At 49.2% G+C, this 14,089-nt stretch overlaps 1 protein-coding gene across 1 annotated transcript; it reads right to left on the minus strand.

Moving 5' to 3' along the window:
* Positions 1–8,650: 8,650 nt before the first annotated feature.
* On the minus strand, positions 8,651–10,542 carry LOC119966985 (glycine-rich RNA-binding, abscisic acid-inducible protein-like). Its single transcript, XM_038798961.1, has one exon. The coding sequence runs from the start codon at positions 10,432–10,434 to the stop codon at positions 9,895–9,897; it is 540 nt and encodes a 179-aa protein (XP_038654889.1). The 5' UTR covers positions 10,435–10,542; the 3' UTR covers positions 8,651–9,894.
* Between the last annotated feature and the right edge of the window lie 3,547 nt (positions 10,543–14,089).

The raw sequence follows: 14,089 nt of genomic DNA on the forward strand, positions 1-14,089 counted from the left end.
TCCTCTGCACCCGTTCCAAAGCTTCCACGTCCTTCCTTTAATGAGGCAACCAGAACTGTACGCAATACTCCAAATGCGGCCGTACCAGAGTTTTGTACAGCTGCAACATGACCTCATGGCTCCGGAACTCAATCCCTCTACCAATAAAGGCCAACACACCATAGGCCTTCTTCACAACCCTATCAACCTGGGTGGCAACTTTCAGGGATCTATGTACATGGACACCGAGATCCCTCTGCTCATCCACACTACCAAGAATTTTACCATTAGCCAAATATTCCGCATTCCTGTTATTCTTTCCAAAGTGAATCACCTCACACTTCTCCACATTAAACTCCATTTGCCACCTCTCAGCCCAGCAGCTTATCTATGCCCCCCTGTAACCTGCAACATCCTTCCGCACTGTCTACAACTCCACCAACTTTAGTGTTGTCTGCAAACTTACTCACCCATCCTTCTGTGCCCTCCTCTAGGTCATTTATAAAAATGACAAACAGCAACGGCCCCAGAACAGATCCTTGTGGTACACCACTCGTAACTGAACTCCATTCTGAACATTTCCCATCAACTACCACTCTGTCTTCTTTCAACTAGCCAATTTCTGATCCACATCTCTAAATCACCACATCAACTGCTCTACCCTCGTCTACCTGTTCAGTTACCTTCTCAAAGAACTCGATAAGGTTTGTGAGGCATGACCTATCCTTCACAAAACCATGCTGACTGTCCCCAACCTCCACAGCGGGCACAGATCCTTCCCCTCCCCCAGCTCCACCAAACGCAGAGCATGGTCCCCCACCACTCTCGGGATTAGCACTCTGCTGAGAACATAAATCAATCCGGGAATAAGCCTTGTGGACATGGGAGAAAAAGAACTCCCTACCCCCCGGCTTCAAAAACCTCCAAGGGTCTGCCCCTCCCATCTGATCCACGAACCCCCTCAGCACCGAGGCCGCCGCCGGCATCTTACCCATCCTAGACTTCGAATGATCCAGAGCCGGATCCGACACCACATTGAAGTCCCCTCCCAAGATCAACCCCCCCCCCCCCCGGTCCGGCTCAACATTCGCCGCATGAAGCCCGCGTCGTCCCAGTTGGGGACATAGACATTGACCAGAACCACCCACTCCCCCTGAAGTCTACCACTCACCATTACGCATCTACCTGCACTGTCCGCCACCACATTCGACGCATCAAACGACAAGCTCTTGCCAACTAAGATCACCACCCCTCGATTCTTCGCATGAAGCCCTGAGTGAAACACCTGCCCCACCCAGCCTCTTAGCCTCACCTGATCCGCCACCTTAAGGCGAGTCTCCTGGAGCATAGCTATGTCCGCTCCCAGCCCCTTCAGGTATGCCAAGACCCGGGACCGCTTCGCCAGTCCATTCAGCCCCCTCACGTTCCATGTGACCAGCCGAATCTGGGGGGTCTTCCCCCTCCCTCTGCACCGGTCAGCCATAGCTCTCCCTCGGCTCACCACATGCCCAGAGAACCCCCAGGCCCGTTCCCCATGGTGGCAGACCTCCCCCCTCCAGTCTCTCCCTTCACCAGCCATTCCCCTACAGCAGCAACTTCCATCCCAAACCCCACCAACCCAACACGTGGGGAAAAAGACGGGCACCTGACCCAGCAGGACCGCGAACAGCTCCCCAACCCTCCACCAGTGAAAAAACTAAAAAGCACCCCAATAAATAAATAACAGCCCCAAAAGTGAAAAAGCAGAACAGTGAAAAGGCAAAATCAAACACAGCCAATAAAAACGAAAGGGTACGGAGGACAGAGCCTCCGGACTATGTACGTCATTCCCCAGTTCGAGTCCAACCTCTTCTGGAGAGTCAAAGTGGAGCTGGCGATCCTTGTAAGTGACCCAGAGGCGAGCCGGCTGTAACAGGCCAAACTTCACCCCCTGCCTGTGAAGCACTCCCTTCGCCCGATTAAAACCAGCCCTTCTCTTCACCACCTCCACACTCCAGTTCTGATAGATCCCGATCTCTGCATTCTCCCACTTGCTGCTCCTTTCCTTCTTTGCCCATCTCAGCACATGAGTCGCCATGAGCTCGTCCAGTGAGGCTTTAAACGGCTCCAGGATCTCAGCTTGCAGCTCCTGCGCCCACTGCTGCCACGCTGCCGGTTCCCCGCCCGCCACCATCTTGGTTTTCCTGCCTCACACCTTTCTCTGCTCCAAAGCCGATTTTTTGACCGCCCCACTCCTGGTCCAGTCCATCCACTGGCAGATGAGCACAGTGGATGTGTTCCCACCAGGGGAAAAGTCCAACCAGCACCGCTGCAGGCCCTTAAAAGAGCCCGAAAGTCCAAAAATAGCAGGAGCTACCAAACGTGCGACTTAGCTCCGCATTGCCGCAACCAGAAGTCCTACATAAGCTAAATTTGACCTGACTGGCAAGCCAAATGAAGGAAGACTTCCAACGGTGGGACATGCTCCCAATATCACTGGCTGAGAGGGTACAGATGGTGATAATTACAGTCTTCCCAAGATTCCCGTTTGTTTTTCAGTACCTCCCCATCTTTATTCCACAGGCCTTTTTTAAATGGATAAACAAGATGATCTCTGGCTTTGTATGGGCAGGCAAGACCCCACAAGTAAAAAAGGGATGCTGCAGCGTAGCCAGGCAGAGGGTGGGTTGGCACTGCTGAATTTTAGCAATTACTATTGGGCAGCAAATATAGCCATGATTAGGAAATGGGTAGTGGTTTGGGGGGGGGGGGGGGGGGGGGGGGGGGGGGTCAGTGTGGGAGCAAGTAGAGGCAGCATGTCAGGGCACGAGTTTAGGGGCATTGTTAACAGCACCTCTGCTGTTCTCACCAGCATGGTACTCCACCAGCCCTCTGACGATGGCGGCCCTGAGGGTTTGGGGGCAATGGAGGAAGAATGTGGGAGCAGAGGGAGCATTGGTTTGGTCTCCAATCTGCAATAATCAGTTTGCCCCGGGAATGCTTGGAGGGTTTCGGAAATGACAGAGCAGGGATTGAGCAGATGGGAGATCTGTTCGTAGAGGGGAGCTTTCCCAGCCTAAAGGAGAAATTTGAGGGAATGAATTTAGGTACCTGCAAGCACGTGACTTCCTATGCAGGCAGGTCTCAACCTTCCCACTCCTACCACCAAGGGGGGATACAGGACAGGGTAGCTTCCAGAGTATGAGTGGGAGGGGGGAGGGTTGTGGACATCTAGAACGACTCATGGGGTCAGAGAAAACCCGGACCAAGGAGCTGAAACACATGGGTAAGAGTTAGGAGACAGGCAGCTGCATCGAGTAGTCTTTTTTTTCCCCAATTAAAGGGGCAATTTTAACATGGTCAATCTACCTAGCCAGCACATCTTTTGGGTTGTGGGGGCAAAACTCAGACATGGGGAGAATGTGCAAACTCCACAGTCGGTGACACAGAACCAGGATCGAACCTGGGACCACTGCGCTGTGAGGCAGCAGGGCTAACCCAGCGTTGAGTAGAGTCAATGCGTCCACATCATTCACCAGGCTCAGCCAGATTTAAAGGTCATTCACCAGGCACACATGACAGTGGCTTGGATGAGCAGGTTCTTTGGGATAGAAGTCAGGTGTGCAGGAGGACCAGCAAACCACGTTCATATGTTCTGGGCATGCTCTAAGTTTAGGGGATTCTGGCAGGGGTTTGCGGATGTCATGTGAAAGGTGTTAAAAACAAGGTTGGTACCGAGTCCAGAGAAAGAGGCAGACGTTCTGGCCTTTGCCTCCCTGGTAGCCCAGAGACAGACCTCATTAGCTTGGAGGGACTCAACAACAACCCCCCCCCCGATGTTAAGAGACCTGGCTCAGTGACATGGCTAGCTTTCCCTGTCTGGAGAAAATAAAAGTTTGCCCCAAGAGGGTCAATGTCAGGGTTCATCCTGAAGTGGCAGCCGTTCATCGACTTCTGAAAGTTAACTGTCCGGGGGGGGGGGGGGGGGGGGGGGGGGGGGGGGGGGGGGTTTAGTTTAGAGCGCAAGAAATAGAGGAAGACAGCCTTTGCACTATCTTCATATTTGTATTTACACTTTCTTCTGTTATTGTTACAAAAATCACAAATACCTCAATAAAATGTTATATATAAAAAAAGCAAAGTCTCAAGTCCATGTCCTGTTTGACACTAGATTGGGGTCTAGATTTTGACCATTTGTAACATAAGAACTAGGAGCAGGAGTAGGCCATCTGGCCCCTCGAGCCTGCGCCGCCATTCAATTAGATGATGGCTGATCTTTTGTGGACTCAGCTACACTTTCCGGCCCGAACACCATAACCCTTAATCCCTTTATTCTCAAGTAAGGAGACCAAAACTGAACACAATACTCCAGGTGTGGCCGCACTAACACCTTATACAATTGCAACATAACCTCCCTAGTCTTAAACTCCATCCCTCTAGCAATGAAGGACAAAATTCCATTTGCCTTCTTAATCACCTGTTGCACTTGTAAACCAACCTTCTGTGACTCATGCACTAGCACACCCAAGTCTCTCTGAACAGCGGCATGCTTTAATATTTTATTGTTTAAATAATAATCCCGTTTGCTGTTATTCCTACCAAAATGGATAACCTCACATTTGTCAACATTGTATTCCATCTGCCAGACCCGAGCCCATTCACTTAACCTATCCAAATCCCTCTGCAGACTTCCAGTATCCTCTGCACTTTTCGCTTTACCACTCATCTTAGTGTCATCTGCAAACTTGGACACATTGCCCTTGGTCCCCAACTCCAAATCATCAATGTAAATTGTGAACAATTGTGGGCCCAACACAGATCCCTGATTGCTTCTCAAACTTCACCAAAATCCCCAACTTTTCCAATCTGTCCTCATCTAAAGCCCTAATCCTTGCAACTGCATCTTTAACCCTTTAAGCTGCATCCATTAATACTTCCCGTTTACTTTTCTTACCAAAATAGCACTTCACATTTCTCTGCACTCAGTACTATCTCAAAAATGTTTGTGTCCTGCAAGTCCAGAAACACCTGTCCTAGTGCAAGCTCCAATGCATACCTCACTCCAGCAGCCATTCGCCATTACTCTCAACCGCCTCAGGCAATTTAGTGTCTCTGCAGCTACCATTAACTGAGTAGGTACTGCCCCAATTTGATCTACCAAAATGTCAGTCCTTGAACCACTACTCAAGCCCGAAAATTGTTATGAGAAACAGCCAGTGGTCAATAAGTGGCCACTTTAAGGGCCTCTATTGAGGCAAGGGTAGGCCAGCCTAGGCTTTGTCCAACCCAGTAACTTGAGGTCAGGGTGGCAGGAACCAGTGAAAGGCCAACCAAGGTGTTTTAATCCTGTCCCTCCACCAGGTTCAAAGTTAATGGTGTTATCACAGAATCATATACTAGTTGATAAGCTAAAAGTAGAATGGTTTTGTAAGAATAGGAGACAGCCATTCAGCCCCTGGAGCCAGCTCCACCATTCAAATTATTGTGGCTGATCTAATTATGGCCTTAACTCCACTCTTCTGCCACCCTAGACTCACTTCAATAAAGATTTTCTCCCCCCCCCCCCCCCCCCAATTCTGATAAACACTAGGTATGGCCCAACCTTTCAGCCTAGAGAATCTTCTAAACATCTTCCAATACGTTCTTCCTCACCAAGTGTACACAATACTCCCAACAGGTGTGGTCTCACCAATGCCCTACACAGTTGCAGTTGTTACCTATATTTAGTGGATAGCATTTCAAAATTTTGAATTAATACTGCAAGCATGCACTTAAAAGCCACAATCAACTCTAATCTTAGCACTCATGGCACCAAGGACCCGGTTTCAATCCTGACCCTGGGTCACACTGTGGAGTTTGCATATTCTCCGTGTCTGCATGGGTCTCACCCCAACCCAAAACGATGTGCACGGTAGGTGGATTGGCAATGATAAATTGCCCCCCATTACCAATTTTCATGTGGTTCAGAGTATTCCAGGTCATTACTTTTGTGTGTTTGAAAATCTAGCTTCTCACGCTTCAGACTTATCCTACCTTAGTCATTGGTATCAAACTTGGATCAAAACTGAATCCTTCATCCTCACACCAGAGGCAACACGGCCTTTGGGAGTCACATCACAGCTGCAGAGAACCTTATCTAACCCCATAAAAATGTTATGATGTGGAGATGCCGGCGTTGGACTGGGGTGAGCACAGTAAGAAGTCTTACAACACCAGGTTAAAGTCCAACAGGTTTGTTTCAAACACGAGCTTTCGGAGCACGGCTCCTTCTTCAGGTGACTGAAGAAGGAGCCGTGCTCCGAAAGCTCGTGTTTGAAACAAACCTGTTGGACTTTAACCTGGTGTTGTAAGACTTCTTACCATAAAAATGTTGTCCCCTAACCGAGAGCAGAGTGGCACAGCGGAAGCATGCTGGGCCCAAAAATGCTGTCCCCAATTTCATCTACTTTTGTTAAACTCATGGATCATTGTAATTGTGTAATGCTGGTGACCTCAGTTTAGAAATAAGTCTTAGAACACCAGGTTAAAGTCCAACATGTTTGTTTCAAACACTAGCTTTTAGAGCATTGCTCCGAAAGCTAGTGTTTGAAACAAAAATGTTGGACTTTAACCTGGTGTTGTAAGACTTCTTACTGTGCTCACCCCAGTCCAACGCTGGCATCTCCACATCAGTTTAGAAAGGCTGCCTAATGGTGGAACAAAGGAAATCCACAAGGGCTGGAAAGTTTAACAAGTTACAGGGATTGGAAATAATGAAAATAGAGTCCAAAGCAGATAGGAGATGTAGCACAGTGGCTAGCACTGCTGCCTCCGCTCCAGGTTCAATTCCAGCCTCAGGTGGCTGTTTATGCGTGCAGAGTTTGCACTTTCTCCCAGTGTCTGCATGGGTTTCCTCCGGGTGCTCCAGTTTCCTCCCACAGTCCAAAGATGTGCAGGTTAGGTGGATTGGTCATGCTAAATTGCCCCGTAGTGTCCAAAAGGTTAGGTTGCGTTACAGGGATATGGTCGAGGTATCGGGGTTCTTTTCCCAGACAGCATGGTGGCACAGTGGTTAGCACCAAGGCCCCAGCTCTGGGTCACAGACCTTGTGGAGTATGCACATTCTCCATGTTTGCGTGGGTTTCGCCCCCACAACAAAGATGTGCATGGTAGGTGGACTGAACACTAAATTGCCCCAATTGGAAAACAATTTAATTGGGTTCTCCAATTTAATTTTTAAAAAGTCCCAGGATATAGAACATTACAGCGCACTACGAGCCCTTTGGCCCTCGATGTTGCGCCGACCTGTGAAACCATCTGACCTACACTATTCCATTTAATATATGGACACGATTTGCAGAATTATCCCCACACTATCCTCCACCCCTTCAAAAACCCTGCTCATGCCTTGTGGACCACCTTATCAGGCCAAGCCTGGCACACAAATGAGGACACATTCAGACTGCTTACTTGAAAAGGATATAAATGCATCAGTTCAGAAAAGGTTCACTCATTCTTGAGATGAGGAGTGTCTTATATCATTGAACAGGCTGGCCTGTATTCATTTAGAGTTCTGAAGAATGAGATCTTATGAAATACAAGGACAGGAACTTAACAGGATGACTACAAGATTGTTTCCTCTTATTGTAAAACTAGGGGAGTTTAAAAGTACTGGTTTTAATATGGAGGTTAACTTTTTTGATGGTCACATTAGTCTAATTCTCTTCCTCGAAGCAGGAGACTGGGTCGTTCTATTCAAGGAGCCAAATAGACTTTTGATAGCAAAATCATTAATAGCTATAGAATCATAGAATTTAGTGCAGGAGGCCATTCGGCCCATCGTGTCTGCACCGGCTCCTAGAAAGAGCACCCTACCCAAATTAACACCTCCACCCAATCCCCATAACCCAGTAACCCCATCCAACACCAAGGGCAATTTTGGACACGAAGGGCAATTTATCATGGCCAATCCACCTAACCTGCACATCTTTGGACTGGGGGAGGAAACCCACGCACACACGGGGAGGATGTGCAGACTCCACACAGTGACCCAAGCCGGAATCAAACCTGGGACCCTGGAGCGGTGATGCCATTGTGCTATCCACAATGCTACCGTGCTGCCCACGGTGCATAGGGAGGCACACAAAGGGTCACATGGTCTATCCCCAATTTCCTCCTAGGAAATCTACAGCAAATTCTTCTCAACTACCTTTATTTCAGGAATTCCAAACTATCCAAGCTGGTTTGTTATTTACATAAATTAACTGCTCTAACTATATTTGTGAAACAAGGCACCAACATTTTACTGCTGAAAGTTACTGGTAATTCATTATGTACTTACTGCAATTTCTTATACCTGCAATTGTGTGTATCCTGCTCCTTCAGTGCATTGTTCCTCCTCTCGATCCTTGAGTGCCCCAATAGCCAGTGTGGTAGTTGGGTGTGCAACAGGCTATTTGTAAGGTTCCTGCTCCCAGTTGGACCAGCAGCCGACTGGCACTCAATTTATGTTCACCCATATAATCTGGGCATTAATATATGCACAGAAAGCAAAATACTGCAGACGCTGGAAAATCAGCAGTCCAGGCAGAATCTGTGGAGAGAACAGAAATCAACATTTCCAGTGGAATACTCCTTCACCAAACTGGAGGACTTTTCATATTAGTCATTAGTATATTTTTGGTTTCTAAAAGAAAGTTTATTCGAGACATCAACTGAACATTTCAACACTTTATTTTTCCATTTGACATCAGTCTCCAAAGCGGCAAGTTTTTTGTACAAAAACAGTCCATGCTAACTCATGAAAATTCAATAGAAACAGCTTTCAACTTCCTAGCAATATGCAATTTTAAAAAAACTCAATATTAGTTTAAAGAAAGGATATTGTATTGTCTAGAATAGGATGGCATAATATTTCACTGCAGGCTATTACTGGATGAACCAGAGGCCAAACCAAAAACAGCAGTGGCATCCCAGCTGGGTTGGCACCAGTCTTTTCAGGTTACACAGAAAGCAGTTCGTCTGATTTTTTGTTTTAAAACACGACCCACTAAATGCTAGGCAAGTAAAAATTGTAATCGATGGATCATGTCACAAACCAGCCCCCCCCCCCCCTCCCCCAGATTGTTAAAGCCCTACAATCGCTAAAGCATGGTATTTTCTGTAACAGCAGACAAGTTTGAGAAACATTTGTACACACACCATAATCTTGAAATTGGTAGTGTTTTCCCAATCGGCAGAAACACTGGGGCTATCCCAGGTTATTCTTTGGAAAGAAAAGTCGAAACAGACACCCTTCCCCCCACTTCAAATCAGAAAACCGGCAAAAAGGAGAATTGAGCGGGGAAACCCCACTTCCAAAATTGGTCGAAGACAGGCGCCAAAGTTAAGGTTTGATGCAGGAAGCAACTCGCCCAGGCACCCTGGCGGCCCAGAAGGTTACTGCGGCCAGCCAGCCAGGCGGGAGCACGTTGTGGAGAGAGACTGTGCGCAAGGTGAATGCGCCATTTTAAAACCACCAGAGCCACCCGGGGAGGCAAAGCAAAAACCCGAGGAATGTGAGGGAACAACACCATCGAGTCCCAATGCTGGGAAAAGCATACAAAAACAGGATAAAGTTGCAAGTACAAACCAAGTGCAACTTACCCAAATAATTCCCCAAAAAAATCGTGATTTATTTTTATACTTAAACGGAATAAACACTAGTTAAGTTATTGTGGTCTTGTGAACAATAGCACTTAAATTTCGGAACATGGCCCCCCAGTTGGGACTGAAAACCCCTTTACTGCCATTCTAGAGTAGGTGTGTGTGGGTGGGGAGAAGTTAGACAGCGTCCCGAATAAGCAAGATTGAATTCAAGAGATTAGACGGCGTTCGCCCCAAAAAAAAGTCCCTTCAGAAACAGTTAAGCGGCCGATGATCATGACGACCTGGAAAATGTCTGGCTGGCCACCATCCCTATCTGGAGCTGTATCGTTCGTAGCTGCCGCCACGGGAGTTGCTGCTTCCCTTGTATTCGTATTGCTTGTAGCCGCCGCCTCCCCCGTAGCCACCGCCGCCTCCACCGTAGCCGCCGCCTCCCCCGTAGCCGCCGCCGCCGCCACTGTAGCTGCTGCTGTAGCCGCCGCCGCCGCCGTAACCGCCGCTGCCATAGCTGCCACTATAGCCGCCGCCGCCCCGGCGGTAACCGCCGCCGCCGCCGCCCCCGCGGCCTCCTCCGTAGCCGCCGTCGCCCGACTTCTTCTCGGCGTGGTCCACCCGGATCTGCCGGCCGTCCAGGGACTGGCCGTTCAGCGCCTTCATGGCGTCGCTGGCGTTCTCCGAGCTCTCGAAGGTGACGAAGCCGAAGCCGCGGGATGCCATGGTGCACTTATCCTTGATCACTCGAGCATCGACAACGTCGCCGTACTTGGAGAACACCGCCTCCAGGGCCTGCTCGTCTGTATCAAAGCTGAGGCCGCCGACAAAGAGCTTTCGGTCGTCGTTCCGATCAGTCATGTTGGTGTTTTGTTGTAAACAGCTCAGGAGACCGCCTGAACACTCGTCTCCTGATCTCCTTCCTCCTCAGCAGCAGTAATGCGCAGATATTGGCGAGGACACCGCTTTTATAGCCCTGCCTCTGTGCACCACCTGGTAACTGTCCCCCGGTCGCCGCTGCCCGGACCGTCGTTCCGCTCCACACGTGGTGTGCAGATGGAGGGCCACGTGACCATTGTTCATGAAGAAGACGCGCGGTTTGGCGCTGGCGGCCATTTTGGCGGCGGGGTTTTAATCCTTCTTCAACCCTCACAGCAGCCAGTGCTCCGAGCATTTAATGTCTCTCTATATATTTATGTACATTAATACTAATAAGAAATATTAATTCACCAAAGACCAATTTCGTTTGTCATAATATCCACTCATTTATATAATGAGATGCAGACAGGCAGTGATTGACACACAGGATAACCAATGAACACACACGACACATAACAACCAATCACCGGACAGGACAGGACTATGAGGCCGTCGGCTTTCACGCTCTCCCTCTCACAGGACACGGCTAGGCCCTAGTCACAGTGCACAGGCCAATGAATTTCATCAACATGTGATAGAGAGCTAGTCTGATCAAGCCAGTCTGAGGTTATCAGTTAGGTTAATAGAGTGTCAACCCACAGCAGATTATGTGCAACAATCAACAGGTTCAATAAAACAGTGTTGGACCGTCTCCTGTGTCAGAAGCCTGTTTCTCGTTTTACTGCATCCAGTTGCAGTCGATGTTAGACCAACACAGATAACACATCACCGTTCTGCCGCCATTTCTCTAATGACCGGGTAAAGTGTGGAAACCTTTAAGGAGTCTTTAATTTCAAATCAACGTATTTTATGTCGCCGTTGCTGTGCACCTGATTGCAAGCCAGGCTCGAGCGCTTGAACTCTGTATAGAATAAATAATGCCTGTTTGTTGCCAAAACAAAACTCGTATCAACCCACCCCAACCTACTGATCAGCTGTGCCTGCTCAGCCTCCTACAAACCATGGTAGTCTTATGTTTGACATTAAAGGCCTCCATGTTCAACAAAAGACCTAATATACAGAGCAGTTATTGTCACCACGCTTCTGGACTGCAGTGAGACCTGGATTGTGTATATAAGTGACACGTAAGGGCCCTATAGAAATTCTGCCATCAATGCCTCCGCCACGTCCTCTAGATCAGTGTTTTTCAAACTTTTTTTCCAGAGACCCATTTTTACCTACCGGCCAACCTTCGAGACATAACCTGGCCGACCTTCGCAACCCACGCCGGCCGACCTTCGCAACCCACCATTTTCTCTTACCTTGTTTGTTGCTGACAAAAATGGAGAAAATGATTTTGGATCCCTTTGGCCCCCAAACTTGGAAAAAGAAGTCTTACAACACCAGGTTAAAGTCCAACAGGTTTGTTTGAAACACGAGCTTTCAGAGCACTGCTCCTTCCTCAGGTGAATGTGCAAAGACTTCTTACTTGGAAAAAGAAGGCTGCGACCATATAGCAAAAATGTGGCCGCACTGCGTATGTGTGCCCGATCTTCGGTGCACATATGCGCAGTGCAGCCAATTTTTTTTTATCTGTTCCTGGCCATTTTGAAGGCCGCTCGCAGCCAGCATTATTAGAAGCCACAATCGGGAGCGTCGCGACGGACAGCTTCGCGACCATCCGATAACCGCCCGTGACCCACCCGCGGGTCGGGCCCCGGAGTTTGACAATGCCTGCTCTCGATCAGTATTTTTCAAACTTTTTTGCCAGGACCCATTTTTACCAACCGACCGAACTTCGCGACCCAAGCCAACCGACCTTCATGACTCTCACTGGCCAACCTTCGTGACCCACCATTTTCACTCACCTTTAATGTGACAGGTGAGCCTGGCTTGGTCCTCACTATCTTGCTTGCTTTGTTATTCAATGTTACATTTCTGATAATGACTTCAGCTGATGATTTAAGATCTGCATCAGATAGAATCCAACGCTGGGCGTTGCTACTGGCAGCGTATAGATACGATCTGGAGCACAGACCGGGAACGCGAGTAGCAAATGCAGATGCTTTGAGCAGACTTCCCCTCCCGGACACTCCGCCGCAAATACCAAAAGTAGAGGAGACAGTAATGACTCTAAAGTTTTTGGACACCCTACCAGTAGACGCACAACATATTCGGTTATGGACGCAAAAAGACCCAGTTTTAGCCAAGATGAAGCATTTACTGTTAACAGGGGAACTGGAAAGACCAGTGGAGCCCCAGATGCACCCATACTGGAGCAGAAGGGACCAAATAACCGTAAAAGACGGTATCCTATTATGGGGAGCCCGGGTAATAGTCCCAGCTCAGGGCCGTCAGGCAATCTTAACTGAGTTACATCACGGACACCCAGGGGTGTCTAAAATGAAAATGCTAGCTCGAAGCTACGTTTGGTGGCCAGGTTTGGACACAGACATAGCAGCCTTGGTACGTCGGTGCCAGGAGTGCCAACAGGGGCAAAGAGTGCCACCAGCGGCGCCATTGCAGCCGTGGGAATGGCCAGGCAGACCGTGGACCCGCCTGCATATTGACCACGCCGGCCCTTTCATGGGCTCAATGTTTTTGGTGATAGTGGACGCCCACTCCAAATGGTTGGACGTCCACCGGGTAAACGCGGCAAGCACAGCATCGACAATTGAAAAGCTCAGGGCCTCATTTGCAACACATGGACTTCCGGAGGTATTGGTGTCGGACAACGGAACGGCATTCACAAGTGGGGAATTTGGAAAATTCCTGAAGGAAAACGGAGTCCGTCACATCAAAGCAGCCCCTTACCTTCCAGCGACCAACGGCCTGGCAGAGAGAGCGGTCCAGACACTTAAAGCGGGACTCAAGAAGCAGCCCGCAGCGTCAATGGACACAAAGCTCTCCCGCTGGCTGTTTAATTACAGGACCACACCGCATTCCACAAAGGGCATATCGCCAGCTGAACTCTTAATGGGAAGGCAGCTGCGAACGAGGCTGAATCTCTTTTGCCCAAATTTAACGGGGAAAGTGGAGAAACAACAGGAGGCCCAACGCAGGGGGCATGATAATAGTCGGCAGCAGAGACATTTCCAGGTGGGTGCACCGGTTTGGGTCAAGAATTATGGGAATGGACCAACGTGGGTCAAAAGCACGGTAGAGTCCCAAACAGGGCCCATATCCTATGAGGTTTCGACAGGAGGTAAGGTGCTGAAGAAACACCTAGACCAAATAAAGGCAGCAGAACCACACCTGGAGGCAGGCGAAGCAGGACCGCCTCAAGCTGGGATAGCCCAGACGGAAAAGATCCCCAGCCCCGAGCAATTTCTCCAGATCCAGTCATCAGAGTCGGAGATGGACACGTTCGACGAGGCCACCGCGACACCTCTCCCCCAAGGAGGAGGAAGAACAACTTCCAAGGAGGTCGTCGAGGAAATGACGGGCACCTATAAGGTACACTGCGCCCACTTCGGAGAACGACCCGGCAGACGACACAGAGGTGACAGACCCAGACATGAGGAGCAGGAAGAAGCTCAGAGGAATGCCAGCTGGCAGGAATTCCTCTGACCTTGGGGGGGGGGGGGGGGGGAGGTGTGTAATGAACTCCAATTAGCTTTATTGGTTGGCCAATTGGAGTATGAGCTCCCTCAATGAT

This window comes from Scyliorhinus canicula, chromosome 6 (assembly GCF_902713615.1).
Source record: "Scyliorhinus canicula chromosome 6, sScyCan1.1, whole genome shotgun sequence".
NCBI classification, from domain to species: Eukaryota; Metazoa; Chordata; class Chondrichthyes; order Carcharhiniformes; family Scyliorhinidae; genus Scyliorhinus; species Scyliorhinus canicula.

Bases quoted from the DNA above. Each gene is read 5' to 3' on its own strand.
- LOC119966985 (XM_038798961.1), bottom strand. From the start codon at position 10,434: ATGACTGATCGGAACGACGACCGAAAGCTCTTTGTCGGCGGCCTCAGC.